This window comes from Electrophorus electricus, chromosome 7 (assembly GCF_041902795.1).
Source record: "Electrophorus electricus isolate QZ-2024a chromosome 7, ASM4190279v1, whole genome shotgun sequence".
Classification (NCBI taxonomy): domain Eukaryota; kingdom Metazoa; phylum Chordata; class Actinopteri; order Gymnotiformes; family Gymnotidae; genus Electrophorus; species Electrophorus electricus.
Window position 1 is genome coordinate 10068824 of NC_137503.1, and position 14143 is coordinate 10082966.

General features: G+C 45.4%; 2 protein-coding genes across 3 annotated transcripts; one reads left to right on the plus strand and one right to left on the minus strand.

The window, feature by feature from the left end:
* Positions 1 to 179: 179 nt before the first annotated feature.
* tgif2 (TGFB-induced factor homeobox 2) lies at positions 180 to 8828 on the plus strand. The gene is made up of 3 exons (XM_026997642.3): positions 180 to 477; positions 3571 to 3833; positions 4562 to 8828. The coding sequence occupies exons 1-3, from the start codon at positions 459 to 461 to the stop codon at positions 5477 to 5479; spliced, it is 1200 nt and encodes a 399-aa protein (XP_026853443.2). The 5' UTR covers positions 180 to 458; the 3' UTR covers positions 5480 to 8828.
* Positions 8829 to 8873: 45 nt separating this feature from the next.
* Positions 8874 to 13790, minus strand: myl9b (myosin, light chain 9b, regulatory). Of its 2 annotated transcripts, none has more exons than XM_026997621.3 (4): positions 13661 to 13790; positions 10530 to 10731; positions 10121 to 10282; positions 8874 to 9872 (listed from the first exon to the last, which is right to left on the minus strand). In XM_026997621.3, exons 2-4 carry the CDS (start codon positions 10711 to 10713, stop codon positions 9697 to 9699), a joined length of 522 nt encoding a protein of 173 aa, XP_026853422.1. In that variant the 5' UTR covers positions 10714 to 10731; positions 13661 to 13790; the 3' UTR covers positions 8874 to 9696. The 2 variants fall into 2 exon arrangements, with proteins under 2 accessions (XP_026853422.1, XP_081573901.1); XM_081717775.1 differs by lacking the exon at positions 13661 to 13790 and adding an exon at positions 10873 to 10953.
* Positions 13791 to 14143: the final 353 nt, after the last annotated feature.

Here is a 14143-nt window from a genome sequence, read left to right on the forward strand (position 1 = left end):
ATCGATTCATTTGCGGCAAATCTTTTGGCGGATTCCTTGAAGTAAACGCATCAACTCTTATGTCACTCATAGCGGTGATGACACAGAACTGTCTATAAACAAGCCACGTCTGTGATTGGCTCATCGGTCCACTAGAGGCGGGTTTAGGAACTACTGTCACTGGCAGAATAAGAGTTGGCGTAGCTGTACTGCAGGTAACCTGGACGTATTTGTCAACAAGATTTTATGCGCTCTGTAATATGCGAAGGGAAGGAAACCGATTCGTTAAGAAATTATAGCGCACTTCGGTGTGTCCTACAAAGAGAGGTGTCGAAGAAAGGTTTTGAGTAAAACGAACGTTTGCAATAACACCTTGTCTTGGACGAAAAAGAGCCCCTTGTCACCGTTTCGTCGGAAGCACGCATTTCTTCGCCAAGGAACTTCGAAAGCTGCGGATTTTTTGAACCATCCAACAAAGGATGAAATCTGCCAAAAGAGGTAATTCGAAATTGAGCAAGTTTTATTTGTTCGTAGTGGCCTCCTTTGTGGCCGACGGCTGGCGAAATGCGCGCCACTGTTGGTTTTAAAAGGAATGTGGCTTTTTGTTGGGAGCAAATGCGGCGTGTGTTTGTGTTTGAATGTGGACGCACAGCTAGGTTAGCTGGCTGGCTAGCTAGTGATCTCCAGAGACAAGCATGGTGTCCATCTGGCGCTGCCAAAAAGGACAGTTGTGCGTGTTTAAGAGCGCGGCTGGATGGCTTCTTTGTAGCCACCATCACCGTGGGTGTAAAGCTTTTGATATGATTTTTTTCCTTGTAAACACTGATAAGAAATCAGTGTTTTTTTGTGCCGAATTATAAGTCGTGTTGTATAATGTGGCTAATTTGCTATATCCCGATATTTTGGGTAATTATGTAAAAGATTAATATTTGGGCACAGTTGGGTGAACTAGGAAGCTGGCTGGGTAGCCAGGTATTACATTTGAACTACATTTGAAATTCGAGGGGGTTTTTTGTTTTTGTTTTTTTTGTTAATGGAGGTAGCATGCTAGCTAGCTAACTAGCTCTTGTAACGGAGACAAATTGCTATCATCGGTTGGTTGCACGCCTGGGAAAGTTTGTCGACGTCCCCTGGAGCGTCTTGGCCCTCGTGTTACATGCGTTTGTAACGCTAAAATAGTGCCCTGGAAGTTTCACACGGCAACGTTACTAGTTTGAATTGGCCGCGGAGTTTGATTGTGAATTATTGCTTCAGATACGGTACACGGTATTTGGAAACGAATTCGGTTTAGAAAAGAGTATTAGTTGGCTTATTGTTAAATTCATTAAAACGCAGCCAAACCTTTTTTTAAATCATGTACCTCTGAGACGAGTTCTTGAAAACCCAAAAACCCTTTTAATCAAGACAACTAGTTATCTAGCTAGTTATCTCCGAGTCGTCTGACAGCCGATGATCAATTCCGTAGCGTTAGTTAACTCAGCCCAGCCCCCCGCACCCACAAAACAACTGGCAACCCTTTCATTTAGCCCAGTGTTGCCGTCACATCTTTTCTTTTTCCCCCGCTCCTTTCAAGGCAAACTAGCGTAGCCGACATAACCATCGCGAAATGAGCAAATGTTGGCATCACTCGTTACTGCAACTGCTGAGATTGTTCGCGCGTCGATTGTCATCGTTGCTGTTAACGGAACGGACGCACGTCCGCAACGACGACATCGATACGACAGTAGGCTGCATGTCTGCAGGCGGGAGGGGAGGAAATGCCAGCTTTGTCAATGGAAACGAGCACTAAAACTGCCCAGTGCTTGAGGTGGATACTGCACACACTAAAACTGCTCAGTGCCTGAGATGGATACTGCACACACAATCTTCTTTGTTAGACGGGAACGGAGAAACTCCCACATTTCTAACTGCTCTTAGGGTTCGGGTTACACCAAGGGAGGGAGACAATCTAGACAGCCGCATTTCTGTCGAGTTGTTCGCTGACTACAACAGTTCTCTGGTACTATTCAGCAAAGACTGTGGGGGATTTTTTTGGTTTGTTTTTTTATTATTAAAACTTAAACGTCAAATGTGTGTGGTTTTGTTTTTGTTTTTTAAACTAGTGTTTGGTTGGTTGGTTTGTGTGTTGTTGTTGTTGTTTTTTCTACGCAAGTGCCAAGTGTGACACAGCGCTCGATGTTTGGTAACACACGTAAACATGTAGGTAGGTTGGGTAGAAATCTAGTGTTTATTTTTCTTCTCTAATGGTGAGAATGTTGACTTTAGCCTGGGGTCCTTCCAGCTCATCTGTGCCTCTACTGTGTTCACGACAGACGACCCCCCCCCCCCCCAAAGCTCATCTAAGCATCTATGCCCTCGTTACTCTTGTCACATTACTGGTGACACCCCCCCCCCCCAACACACACACGGTTCTCCTTTACCCTGCTCATAGTACTGGTGTACCCCCCCCCCCCCCCCAGCTTAAGCCTTTTCTATGGTTATGAGAATTGTTCCTAGAACTAAAATGCAAATGAACTTTTCTTGAGTCACAGAGCATTGGGTAGATGCAGGTGGTTTAACTTGGTTATGTTTCTTAACTTCATGCGTTGTTGTTGTGGTTGTTGTTGAATAGAGTTGTGGATTGTTTTCTTTTAGACTAGTCCTAAAGTGAAACAGTTGCTGGTTTTCACCCAAGGTTGATGTGGGGGGAGCCTTGCATAGTCTGATAGTTTTTCAGATTGGTTGAGGGGATTCAAAGATTAAGCCTAGGACATGATGGGGAGGAAATGAAAGGGTGGCTAGATGAACTCCCACCCACCTCTGAAGAGAGTTTGCCTTGACTAAGGTAATCATTATCCCAGCGCTTAAGATGCCTTCTTTGAGCCTTTGTGAGAATACTCCTTCCACCCAGTCATATTCAGTGCCAAATGTTATTTCTACTTCTAGACATTCTTACAGAATTGTTTCATCACTAATACCCCTTTTAACAGTTCTTACTCGTGGGTTTTATGGATCATAGTTGAAACTCCTCTGAAATATCCTGACCCGAAGCTGCTTTTTTTTTTCCTGAAGTTAGGGTGTTTCCATATCTGATCTGGTATTCCCTTGGACTATAATTGAAAGGGGATGACTTTGGTCTCCCAATCATTGTCATGGGCAGCTTGAAGCTATGTCTTAAGATAAAAAAAAAAATTTGATCAAGGACACAATGTCTGCCAGTATTCATTGAGCACACTCTTGTGTTGTGGAGTTTGTTAAAAGCCTTGAATACCATGATGTACTAAACTTACCATCTTTGTTGTTTTCATTGCATGACTAGATTATGGTATTTATGACTCATCCCTTAGTTGGAATATTGCCATATTCTCTGTGTAATAGAATTACTACCATCTATGGAGTCATAGCAAATATCTACCCAAAGGGAACTCGGACCATGCAAGCAGGTGTGTTTAAAATGGATGCATCCATGTTGGCATTACCCAAGATAATGGAGGAAAAGCAAATCCGCTCCCTTGTTTCCTCCAGCCAGCTTAAAGCACATGCTTCCCCCGTCCTGTCCCATGTGGTTTAATTTGAAGCTAATGAAATCCCCTGTTGCCTTGGTTCCCGCAGCCTTTGAAGAGGAGCACGGCGGTGAGCCAGAGCTATCCGCCATGTCGGACAGTGACCCGTGCGAGGACGACGGTTACCCGCTCAGCTTTTCCAACAGTGCAGCAGGAGCATGTGGCTCCGCAAAACGTCGTCGCCGCGGAAACCTGCCCAAGGAATCCGTTCAAATTCTGAGGAGTTGGCTATACGAACATCGCCTCAACGCCTACCCCTCTGAGCAGGAGAAGCTCAGCCTGTCGGGGCAGACCAACCTCTCCATTTCACAGGTGAGCATTAAAATGCCGTTATATCGGTCATCTCATCACAGAACACCCGTTGTTTGGTCACGCCTCCTCTCTCTGTGACTCGCACTGATTAGAGTTGCATCATGTTCTGTCCTTGACTGAGTATCAGGAGCTGTGTGCTGCTGTCAGTGTGTGGGAATGTAGGCAGTGAGGCCTTCACCCTGTGGCTTTCCATATTTTCCTCTATTAGAGCCAGCTGTTTGTAAGCCTGCAGTTTGCTGTGCCACCACTAGAGGGCTCTGCAGCAAGACATCATCACAAGTTCTTATTACTCCGTGATATAGCCACTTGAGTGCAGTTGTGGCTCAGAAAATAGCTGGGTAGAGGCTAGTTGCATCAATGAGTTATCATGGCATATCTGAGGCTCTGTCATGGGGGATCTTCCTGTTGCACACATCACTGCTTTTCACTCACTGCAGTGAAGGTGACTGCTAAGCCGAGCCTTCCTAAGGAAGGGATATAGTTTATAAACCCAAGAAGCACCAATATCATTGAGAATGAAAAAACATTTCACCTTGAGCACATTAATTATAATGGTCAAATTATATAAGTCCTCAGTTAATCTTATAATTGTCTCATAAAAAAAAAAGCTCAATTTTATTCTTGTTCCTCGGTGATGGCATATTTCTGAGGTGCTGATCAGTCAGTATGCTGCCCACAGTTGTACTAAACAGTTTTCTGGTATGTGATTGTTGTGTTCCTCCCATCAGATCTGTAACTGGTTCATCAATGCTCGGAGACGACTGCTTCCCGACCTCCTCAGGAAGGACGGCAGAGACCCCACTCAGTTCACCATCTCCCGCCGCGCCGCCAAGTCAGACAGCCGCTCGGTTGGGTCTGCCTCCCCGGACCACACCTCCCCTCCCTCTGTCTCTACATCCCGGCCTGCCGTTATCCTGCCTGCCCCTGCTCTGGACCTAAGCCTGTTGGGAAACACGGCAACTGCCATCTTGGCCGGAGCCGGCTGTCTGATGGGACCCAGCGTGCAGGGCCATGACGGGGGCGTCCAGGCCCTCATGCAAATGGACACCCAGTGCTTCCTTAAAAGGGGAGGCCTGGCTGGCTCCCCTGACCCCAGCCTAACCGCCATCGTCGCCCCTTCCTCCGGCAGCCCGAGCCTGGGAGGGGTGAGCCCTACCGGGGTGCTGTTCAACACACCGCCGCCTACCCCCCCAGAGCTCTGCCCCCACGATTTCAGCGACCTGAAGCTACTGGTGGAGGCAGCTCTGCAGAGGGCTGCCGAGCAGGAGAGCCAGAGGCAGAAGGAGCAGGCGTCCCCAGCCACGGCACCTTCTGCTAGCTCAGGGCAGGAAGCACAGCAGGATCACCTGCAGGCGGATGGCAGAAGCACCAGCCCCGGGGTGGCTTCCCAAAGCCCAGCCTCTGGCCCGAACCTGGAGGGGAAGGCTGTTCTCCCTGTGTCCGTGCCGGTGCTGAGCACCCCGGCTCCAGTTGGAGAACCCAGCGTGAACCTGCCCGTGGTGCCGCAGAGGCTCGCGGGAGCTGTGACCTTCCAGCCCAGCGGCGTGTGGAGCGTGGTCAGAGCAGCCAGCCCGTCTCCGAGCAGTGTCTCGCACTCCTGGAGCTCACAGCATGTGCTTCATACAGTCAGGGAAACGGTGAACTGAAAGGAGACCCACTACAGGATGTGTGCGTGTGTTCATGTGTCCATTCGCAAACGTTTGCAAGAGACAAAAAGCAGCAGCTAAAAAAACGGCTTTCCCTTTTAACCATGTAATGAATGCAGCTGCTCTGCTGTGGACTGTTTAAGGTTGTCCAGATAATTTTAGATGAGGACCATCTGTTCTTTTGACAGTGATGTTGCGGTTGACTTCTTTTGCTACAGTCTATGCGCTCTACAGGTTGTTGAGCGCTCGCGGTTTCCCAGTTGGCAACTAAACTTTCTTCCCATTGTTGATGGGACACAAACACCATATAGAGCAAAGGATTAGGGTTTGTTTTGTGACCTTTTTAAAAAAAAAATAATTTTATAATTTCACTACATTAAATGTGTTTGGGGTCCTTTTATATCAGTATAACATTTGGGTCTGAAAGGGGAAGGAACCGTTGAAGACCTCGTACCAAGGCAACTTTCTCCTTGAAGGAAAACACTAGATGGGCATTTTTAGGTGGGGGAGGGTGTATGGTTGTGGGGTTTGGGTTTTTTTTGTTTTTGTTTTTTTCTTGTTCGTTTTAACCACCAGCGGTTTATCACCAATGTCCACAGATACCAGCAGAGCTAATGTAGTTTAAAACTGTGGATGCACACCTCCAGTGTTACGTAGAACTCTGTGCTCTTTGACTGGTCGGCACGATGCTTCGATCAGTATGGTTCATGTTTTGCTTTCAGGACTTGCATTGGGAGTTTATGCCAGTGGCCTTGCTCAGTATTTGCCTTAGAAATTGCTCAAAGTTCTTCTTGTACTCAAGAACCGTGCTTAGCCTGCCTTTGCCTGTCCACACCACTGTTCTGTCTTAGGTAATTAGACTATTATGTAGCATGGCTAACTAATTTTGTGAGATTCTTGAATGCTCATCAAGGACCAGCATGCTTAGTGTTGGGTCACCGGTGCATTTGTACGTCTGTGCCGAATAGAAACTCCAGGCTGGTCTCGGATTTGAATCTGCTCAGCCTAAGGCTAGGCTTAGCCTGGCTCCTGAAACCCCTCACACGGTGTAGCCTCGTACATTTAATTTTAATACCTCATTCCAGTTGCCTGAATGCACTGCAGATGAGATCACCGCTTCCAAACATTAGTTTTAATAAAACGGCATCTTCTCTTGTGTTTTGCGGATCACGTTGGACATTCTGCACTTTATTTCTTTTGTAGGTCTCATGTTGGCAGTGCTTCAAAACCTAAACACCAGCCCGCTGACCCTGCTCACTCAGCACACAGTCCTAGAGAGTTCCTTCTTCTAAATCCCTGTTGTTAATGTGTGTGTGATGCCCATATGCTGTGTGTTTGGATGCAAAAGCTGGGTGAGGGGCTACAGATAGGCCCACAGCACACGCCGCTCCTCCAGCTGCAGGCGGGGCTGCACTGGCCCCACTACCACGGAGCAGGGCGCTTGAGGGAGCGCCAGGGTTCCCTTCCCGTTGCCGCCATGCTTTTCCGGTTCATGGTTTTCCAGGGCACCAGAGTGGTAGTTTTCATGCAGGCTCCCGTGAAGTGTGCACGTGTGTGAGTGACAGAGGGAGAGGGATGGCATAAGGGAGAAGAGTGAGGTGTTTGTTACAGTGATCAATATGTGGACGGCTGAAGACGCGCCCTCATGGGTTGCTGTGAACAGGTTTTGTGTTTCAGCAGTAATCGGCTTGTACGTCCATTTAGACTCTGCTGTTGTCCTAGAGCTTGCCTTTTAAACCTGTAGTCATAGGGTGGGGGAATGCATCTGTTTTGCAAAGCACCCTTGAATGGTGCTCATTGTTTAAAAGGGGTGTTCTGCGCAAAGCCGCAATATGGCCGCTAAAGTGGACGTGATGCCGTAGCCTGCAGTCCTGAAGGACTGGGTGGAGGTGGTACTTTCAGGGCACGCCTGCACGCACGCGCAAATGTGAAAGGCTGAACTTGACAGATGAACTGCAGTCTGTGCTAGTTGGCATATTCTTGAAGTATTCCTCTGGGGATGGATGGATGGATTGATGGATGGTTGGATCGGAGTAAGGGACATGAGCACAGTTGCAGCAGTGTTTCTCCTTACAGTCCTGCTTCACAGCCTTGCTGGGTGGTGGTGGTTCTCTTCACCCCAGCTTTTTGCTGGTGCCATTTCTTTCTTTGGTCATAGTTTCCATGAAACTGTTATGTATTGTTGCAGATGTCACATTTTGGCCCTGACTTTTAAAAAAAATAAAAATAAATTTGCGTGTGGCTTTTTTTTTTTTTTTTTTTTTTTTTAAATCTTTATCATGTGCGATTGCACCAGTGCAGGCATTAGGCATATGTGTTCAATACATATTACCTATTGTGGTGCCCTTTTCTTGTAACTTTTTTTTTATGGTTTTCCAATCTAAGCTAACTTAGTGCTGAAGTCATGTAATGCTTACCTGTAATGAACTACTACTAGTTTTTTTGTTAGTTTGCTTGTTTTTTTGGGGGGTGGGGGGGTTTCCACCTCTGGCTGTCTGATTTATGGTATTGTTTCAGGAAGCAGGTCTTTTAAATCAGTACTGTTTTTTGATGTCTGTTCATATTCTGCAGTACTGAACCATTTCAGTCTGTCATCATGTTCTTGTTTGTCTCTCAGGTTGGGGTGGCGTTTTTGTTTTTGTTTTTGTTTTCCTGTCGTCTGGTGGTCCGGTTCTGAGCCGGTGGGCTGGATACTGAGAGGAGTAGGGTTGAGCTCAGTAATGTGCTAGGACGCAGCTTCCGGCCCAGTATCCCACATAAAACGGCTTTGATCTCCATTTAACTAAACGATAAAACCGGTATTTAAAACCACTACTTCTAAAAACCACTGTGAGCATTCCGTCATTTTCTGCATTACTGGAACAGTGATGAGGCTGGATGTGTATGTATATTTTTTAAAGATGCTATATTTTTCCACTTCTGTAGAACGACTGATGTTAATATTCTAGACACTGTGTCTATTTAGTTGAGAATGGATCTTGTAGATGCCGATGTAAAATGCATGTAAATATCTACTGGGTCAGGTTTGTCTTTACTTCTAGTTTTTACTAAATATATCAAATGTGTAGCGCGCTCTCTCTATATGACCAAATGCATTAAGATGGATGTAAATATCTTTTTGTTTCCTACATTTCATGTATGAGTATCAAGTAAATGAGTATGGACAATGAGCTTGGCCTTTGTGCCTTACCTGAGAACAAGGGACTCTTCCCAGCATTTTCTAGAAGACTTTGGACTAGTCTGTGCAATATCTGCCTTATGATGTGTGGTTGCCTGCACCCCACCCCCCCCCCCCCCTTTTTTTTTTTTTCTTCTTTTTTTTTTTTTTTTTTTTACCAAACATTTCAGAGTAATAAAAGTAAATTCATACAAAATTGGACATATATGGTATCCGTTCCTTTTAAACAGGGTTATTAATTTTAATAGAAGTGAGTTTTCACAGCCAGGTCTGTAACAACGAGATATGTGCCAAATGAAATACAATGAGGCATTCATTTCCCTTCAGTTTTAAAATATGAAAAGTAACTTTTGATATCTTCCATTCAAGCATTTTGAAGTTTCACACAGGTCGACATACATGCTTATGTATTCGCAGCCTGAAGGCATCAAAGGTTTCTTATGGACTCCAAATTTATGTTTCAAAACTTTTGCTGATTTGGTAGTCTTCATTTCATGACACAGTTCTTTGCATGCGCACACTTGCCTCAGGCCACTGGAATCCTTTTAAAAAATGATTCATTCAGGCTGCAGTCACCAGGGGAGGACGGAGCTGACCTCACTGGTTTTGGTCATCACACCCAACTACAGTTTCTTCTCAACATAAAAATGAGGTTACATTTTCCTCTGAGCTGCAAAAGTACCCCAGTCAATCTCATATTTCTTATAAATGAATTCTCACTGGACAGTGTTAAATGTAACAAGGGTTTTGTATTTTGCTGACATTACTTCTTTATGATATATAAATTCTTTAATTATTTTGCAAATAACTCCATAGAAATGTAGTGTCCATACAGAAAAACAAGCCTATGGATTACAGAATTCTTTTAACAGACAAGAATATTTAGACACACACATGCCCTTGTAACAACTGAATCTAAATTAATGTCTTATTTGTACTTATTTTATCATTATCAGGGTGGATGATGACAATAATTCTTCATTTGTCCCCTTCCTGCTTATATACACACTATTCTGCAGCCAACCCTGAGACTAAGGGCTTAGATATCATCCTTGTCCTTGGCCCCGTGTTTGAGGATACGAGTGAACTCGGCGTAGTTGAAGTTCCCTTTCTTGTCGATAGGAGCCTCCCTGAAGAGCTCATCCACCTCTTCGTCAGTAAAGCGATCCCCCATAGTGGTCAGCAGCTCCCGCAGGTGATCCTCATGAATGACGCCTGCGTGGGAGGAGGGAGAGCTTTAGCCAGGCTGGGGAAGGTGCCCTGTGCACCTTCCTTCTCATCCTTCCTGTGGAAAGCACTCAGCATAATGACCCTGCTCTCTTAAATGGCAGCATGAGTAAACCCTTCTAAATAAAGGTTATGTTGGACAACACCTCTCCAAACCAGAGGCCAGATTGCCATCGTCCGTCACATCCGTGGAGGTGACGCTTTGTGCCTGAAGCTGATCGTCAGGTTTAGCTCACCGGAACCCTCCTCGTCGAAGCAGGCGAAGGCGTTCCTGATCACGTCCTCAGGGTCGGTTCCGTTCAGCCGCTCGCCGAACATGGTGAGGAACATGGTGAAGTTGATGGGACCAGGGGCCTCGCTCATCATACCCTCTAAGTAATCATCTGATGGGTTTTTACCTGCACACAGGTGAGGGCAAACACATGAGATCAAAACAGGGGTCATAAATCATTAATCGGGCAGAAACGTATGGACACGGCTTCTGGTAGCAGCTGTCCGGCTAGTCCTTTATGAGAGCAACTATCAATACAGTCAGTCTGTTAGAAGCAAGCTTGAAATGAGAGATGAGGTCAGAAAATCCCACAGGCTCTTCCATACCACATGCATCCATGTAGTACAATTCCAGGCACGACGTTACCGACTTACCCAAGGAGGCCAACATGTCATGCAGATCCTCCTTGTCAATGAATCCATCCCTATTCTGGTCGATCATGTTGAAAGCCTCCTTGAATTCCTGGATCTGTGACTGGTCGAACATGGCAAACACGTTTGAGGTGGCTCTCTGGGGCCTCTTCTTGGTGGTTTTCCCCTTGGCTCGCTTGCTGGACATGGTGACGCCTGGCTGGACCTGGGAGAGAGAAACAGGAATGCTGTAGCAGCCAACCACGTAAGGTCCAATCCCAGCGCTCCAACTGACTTTAATAAATTTGATTCCACACGTAGATACCAGCGCTTAAAAGCAAGTACAGCTTTTTGTTAGGTAACCTACTGTTGTCCACGGCACGGGCTTCAGCCTGTGACTGGTGGGATGGTGAAAGAGGAAACGGACTATGGGGCATGCCGTGGAATGCTGTCTCTGTTCCAAACCACAACACCAATCCTTCTGGGAATTTTTAGGTGATATCACCGCTACTCATGTAGCCATGACCTGAAGCCAGTGCAGTCATGTGCAGATTACAGTGGCATCAGTAAAATGCCTGTTACTGCCTCAACCATGCAGCTAGACAGCACCTGCTGTGGAAGACTGTGTGTGTGTGTGTGTGTGTGTGTGTGTGTGTGTGTGTGTATGTGTGTGTGTATGTGCGCGCATACAGGTAAGCAGAGAGGCACTTTGTCTCTCTTGTTTGTAAAGAAATAACATTTTTTAAAACCCTAGCTTTTTGTATGATAGATTGCAGTGGACTGTTTTGTTATTTGAAAAAAAAAAAGTATTGCCATTGGCTCTGTGTGTGTGTGTGTCCCGCTCCATTTGGGCGTTAGCTTACATATGCCCATACAGGAAGGATGCATGGTCAATAATGTGTCTGTTCACAGTTCAACACAGCCCACACCAAATGTACATTATGTACATAATGACTCATTAAGTACCCCATATCCACAGATAAACCGCTATTCTATGAACAACATTCCTTTGCATTCATTCTCTCTTTTATATTCCAGGACTTTGTTTCCTGTGTGAATTCCTGCCCAGGAGTCATGTTTCAGTCCAGTCCCAGTTCAGTTCAGTCCAGTCCCTGCCTAAAATAATCCTTTACAATGTCAATACAACAACAAAAACAAAAAAACATGCCCTGTCTGCCCACAGCTACTGTGACAATATCCACAGACAACAAGCAAGTGTCTGCAAACATGGGGATGCAACCCACTCCAAGCTTTCACTATAATACGGTTTCTCCGCTTCTCTCACACATGTGCCTATTTCAATAAAGGGAGAGAGATCCGTGCCTGACAGTGGAAACCAGCTATGACTCATAATGTATGAGAAGGCCATGTGCTGTGGATGGGAATGGGTAATGCATAATGCAGGGACTAACACACTAGCAAAGAGAAAGTGAGGTCATGTCCATCAAATGTGATGAGTGCATGTAACAACAGCTATTTGTGTCACATATTGTAACTTCAAAGGCATTTAAGGACGTCCTGTTAGCGAGCAGTATGCTTTTTATGAACCGAGACACCGGTGAAGGAGGGAGCGACGCTGACCACAAACACAAGGAACATTCATGTCCAATCTTACGCGAGCTTTTGGTACGGCCACTTCAGCAGTCAGGCAGCAATCATTCATTTTCTTTTCCAAACATCCACTAAAGACTTAATAAAGGCTTCTTATCTCAGTATCACCTGCTATATAAAATAAGCAAATGCTTAGAAAGGCCAGGTCTCCACGAACCTTATTCAGCATGAACATTTTTTTCCTTTGGTTGACTGACGTGCGCCTCTTCCAGTGGGGTAAATAAAGCAGCTACAATGATTTTCAGACCACCACTTCAGAAGGGCTGCGGTTGAAATCTTGCTCTCTGCTCTGTTAAAGATAGACTTACTCCCCACTGGGTTAGTGCCCTGCTTCACTTTCTTTGGATTATTTTCTGTCATTAATTTTGCTTGCACTGGCAACTCATTCCAGTTCACGGCATAGCACAAGGCTAAATTGCCAGCTCTCCTACAAACTCAGGTAGCTACAAACAAGGGTCTGTCTGGCTCGGTTACTATCTGGTTTAAAAGCAGACACAAACATTCAAAATAAAAATCCCTCAGCATTGCACATTCTTTTTCCAATACCGTTTCCCAGGGTTCTAATGCTACAGGAATCATGTTGGTGGGAGAAATTAATCTTACCAAGAGCTTCCACAATTGCCTTTTACTTCAGAGAACTGAACATTGCATTTGGCTCTCATGTAAAAAGGTAATAGTAATCACCTTGATTGAGGAAGCAAAGAAATAACGTAGAGGTACAGGGGGAAAGTTCTATATAGACAAAGATGATAACTTGCTTAGTCATAATTTAGTATTGTCTGTTATGATTATTTCCCTAATGACTTTTGATTTTGAGATGCGTTTCTTTTCATTAAACTATTTTTTAATAAATCAATGTTTTTGAGAAATGACTCCCATCTTCACTTCAGGCCTTTTGAACTTTGAACCCAGCTAATTCTGGGGACAACAAACATTAGGCTACACACTGGCTGAAGTCAATAACAGAAGAAAAAAACACACACTTTTCCAGAAGGAAAAAGGAATCTGTCAGATTTGTTAAAAGTCTCCTTCAGAGCAGCTTTTTGGGCCCTGCAGTTCACAGAAGTGAAAGCGCTTCTCACTTTATGCGTCATCCAGGTGAGGAGAACTGCTGCAAGCAGCGGTGAGAGACCACGAGCAAATGATGGAACATGCCCGGCCTCCACTGGCCCCACAATGCCACACACACAGGCTGGTATCGCAACTAATCCGTTATATGGACAGCATGTACTGAGGGCAGTCAGAACAGGTCAGAGAGCTGGAGAAATTCTTGCCTGTAATCTGCTCTAAGGGAGCCAAAACCATAACTGTCCATCTCTCCCACACACCCAAGTTCAGCTGTGCTCACCCTCTGCTCCGAACTCTTCTAAATGGAACTGACCATGAACTAGATTTCTCTGGAACTACATAACTGAACACACGTCAGCAAGCTTTATCCATCACAGCCAATGGCAACGACAGTGGAGTGCTTTGCATACTACAGACCATCTCTGCTAAATAACACACATGTAAACGCCATAACAAGGTAGGAAAGCACTACTCACCTTGTCTTCAGGTGATTTTCCCACTAGGCTTTGAGAGATGTCTGTGGTGCAGAGGGAGGGAAGCAGGCACGCACTCTCTACAAAAGTTTGTTTAAACCATCAGTTTAGTATTGCACCCCTCCCATTTGCCTTCGACCAATCAGGGGCCCCGGTTTTCCCAAATGGGGCTGGCCTAACATAGGGATTTAGCCATATAAGGGAAAAGAATGCGCAGGCTGTGGCTTGCGCCTCTATCTGTACACCACAGAATGGGATAAGCAGGAATGGGGCCTTATTGACAGAAACATAGATAAGGCTGGCCTTATTTAGAAAAAAAAGTCAGGCTTTTGTGTGTGTGTGTCTCTCTCTTTCTTCTATGTGTGTGGTGTGGGAGGGTGGGGACATGGGAGATGCTAAGAAGATACTAATAGTTATTAGTTAATATTACTGAAGCACACTGCTGTCCCCAAAAGTGGTTAAACACTCCTTAAATAGGCAGCAAGA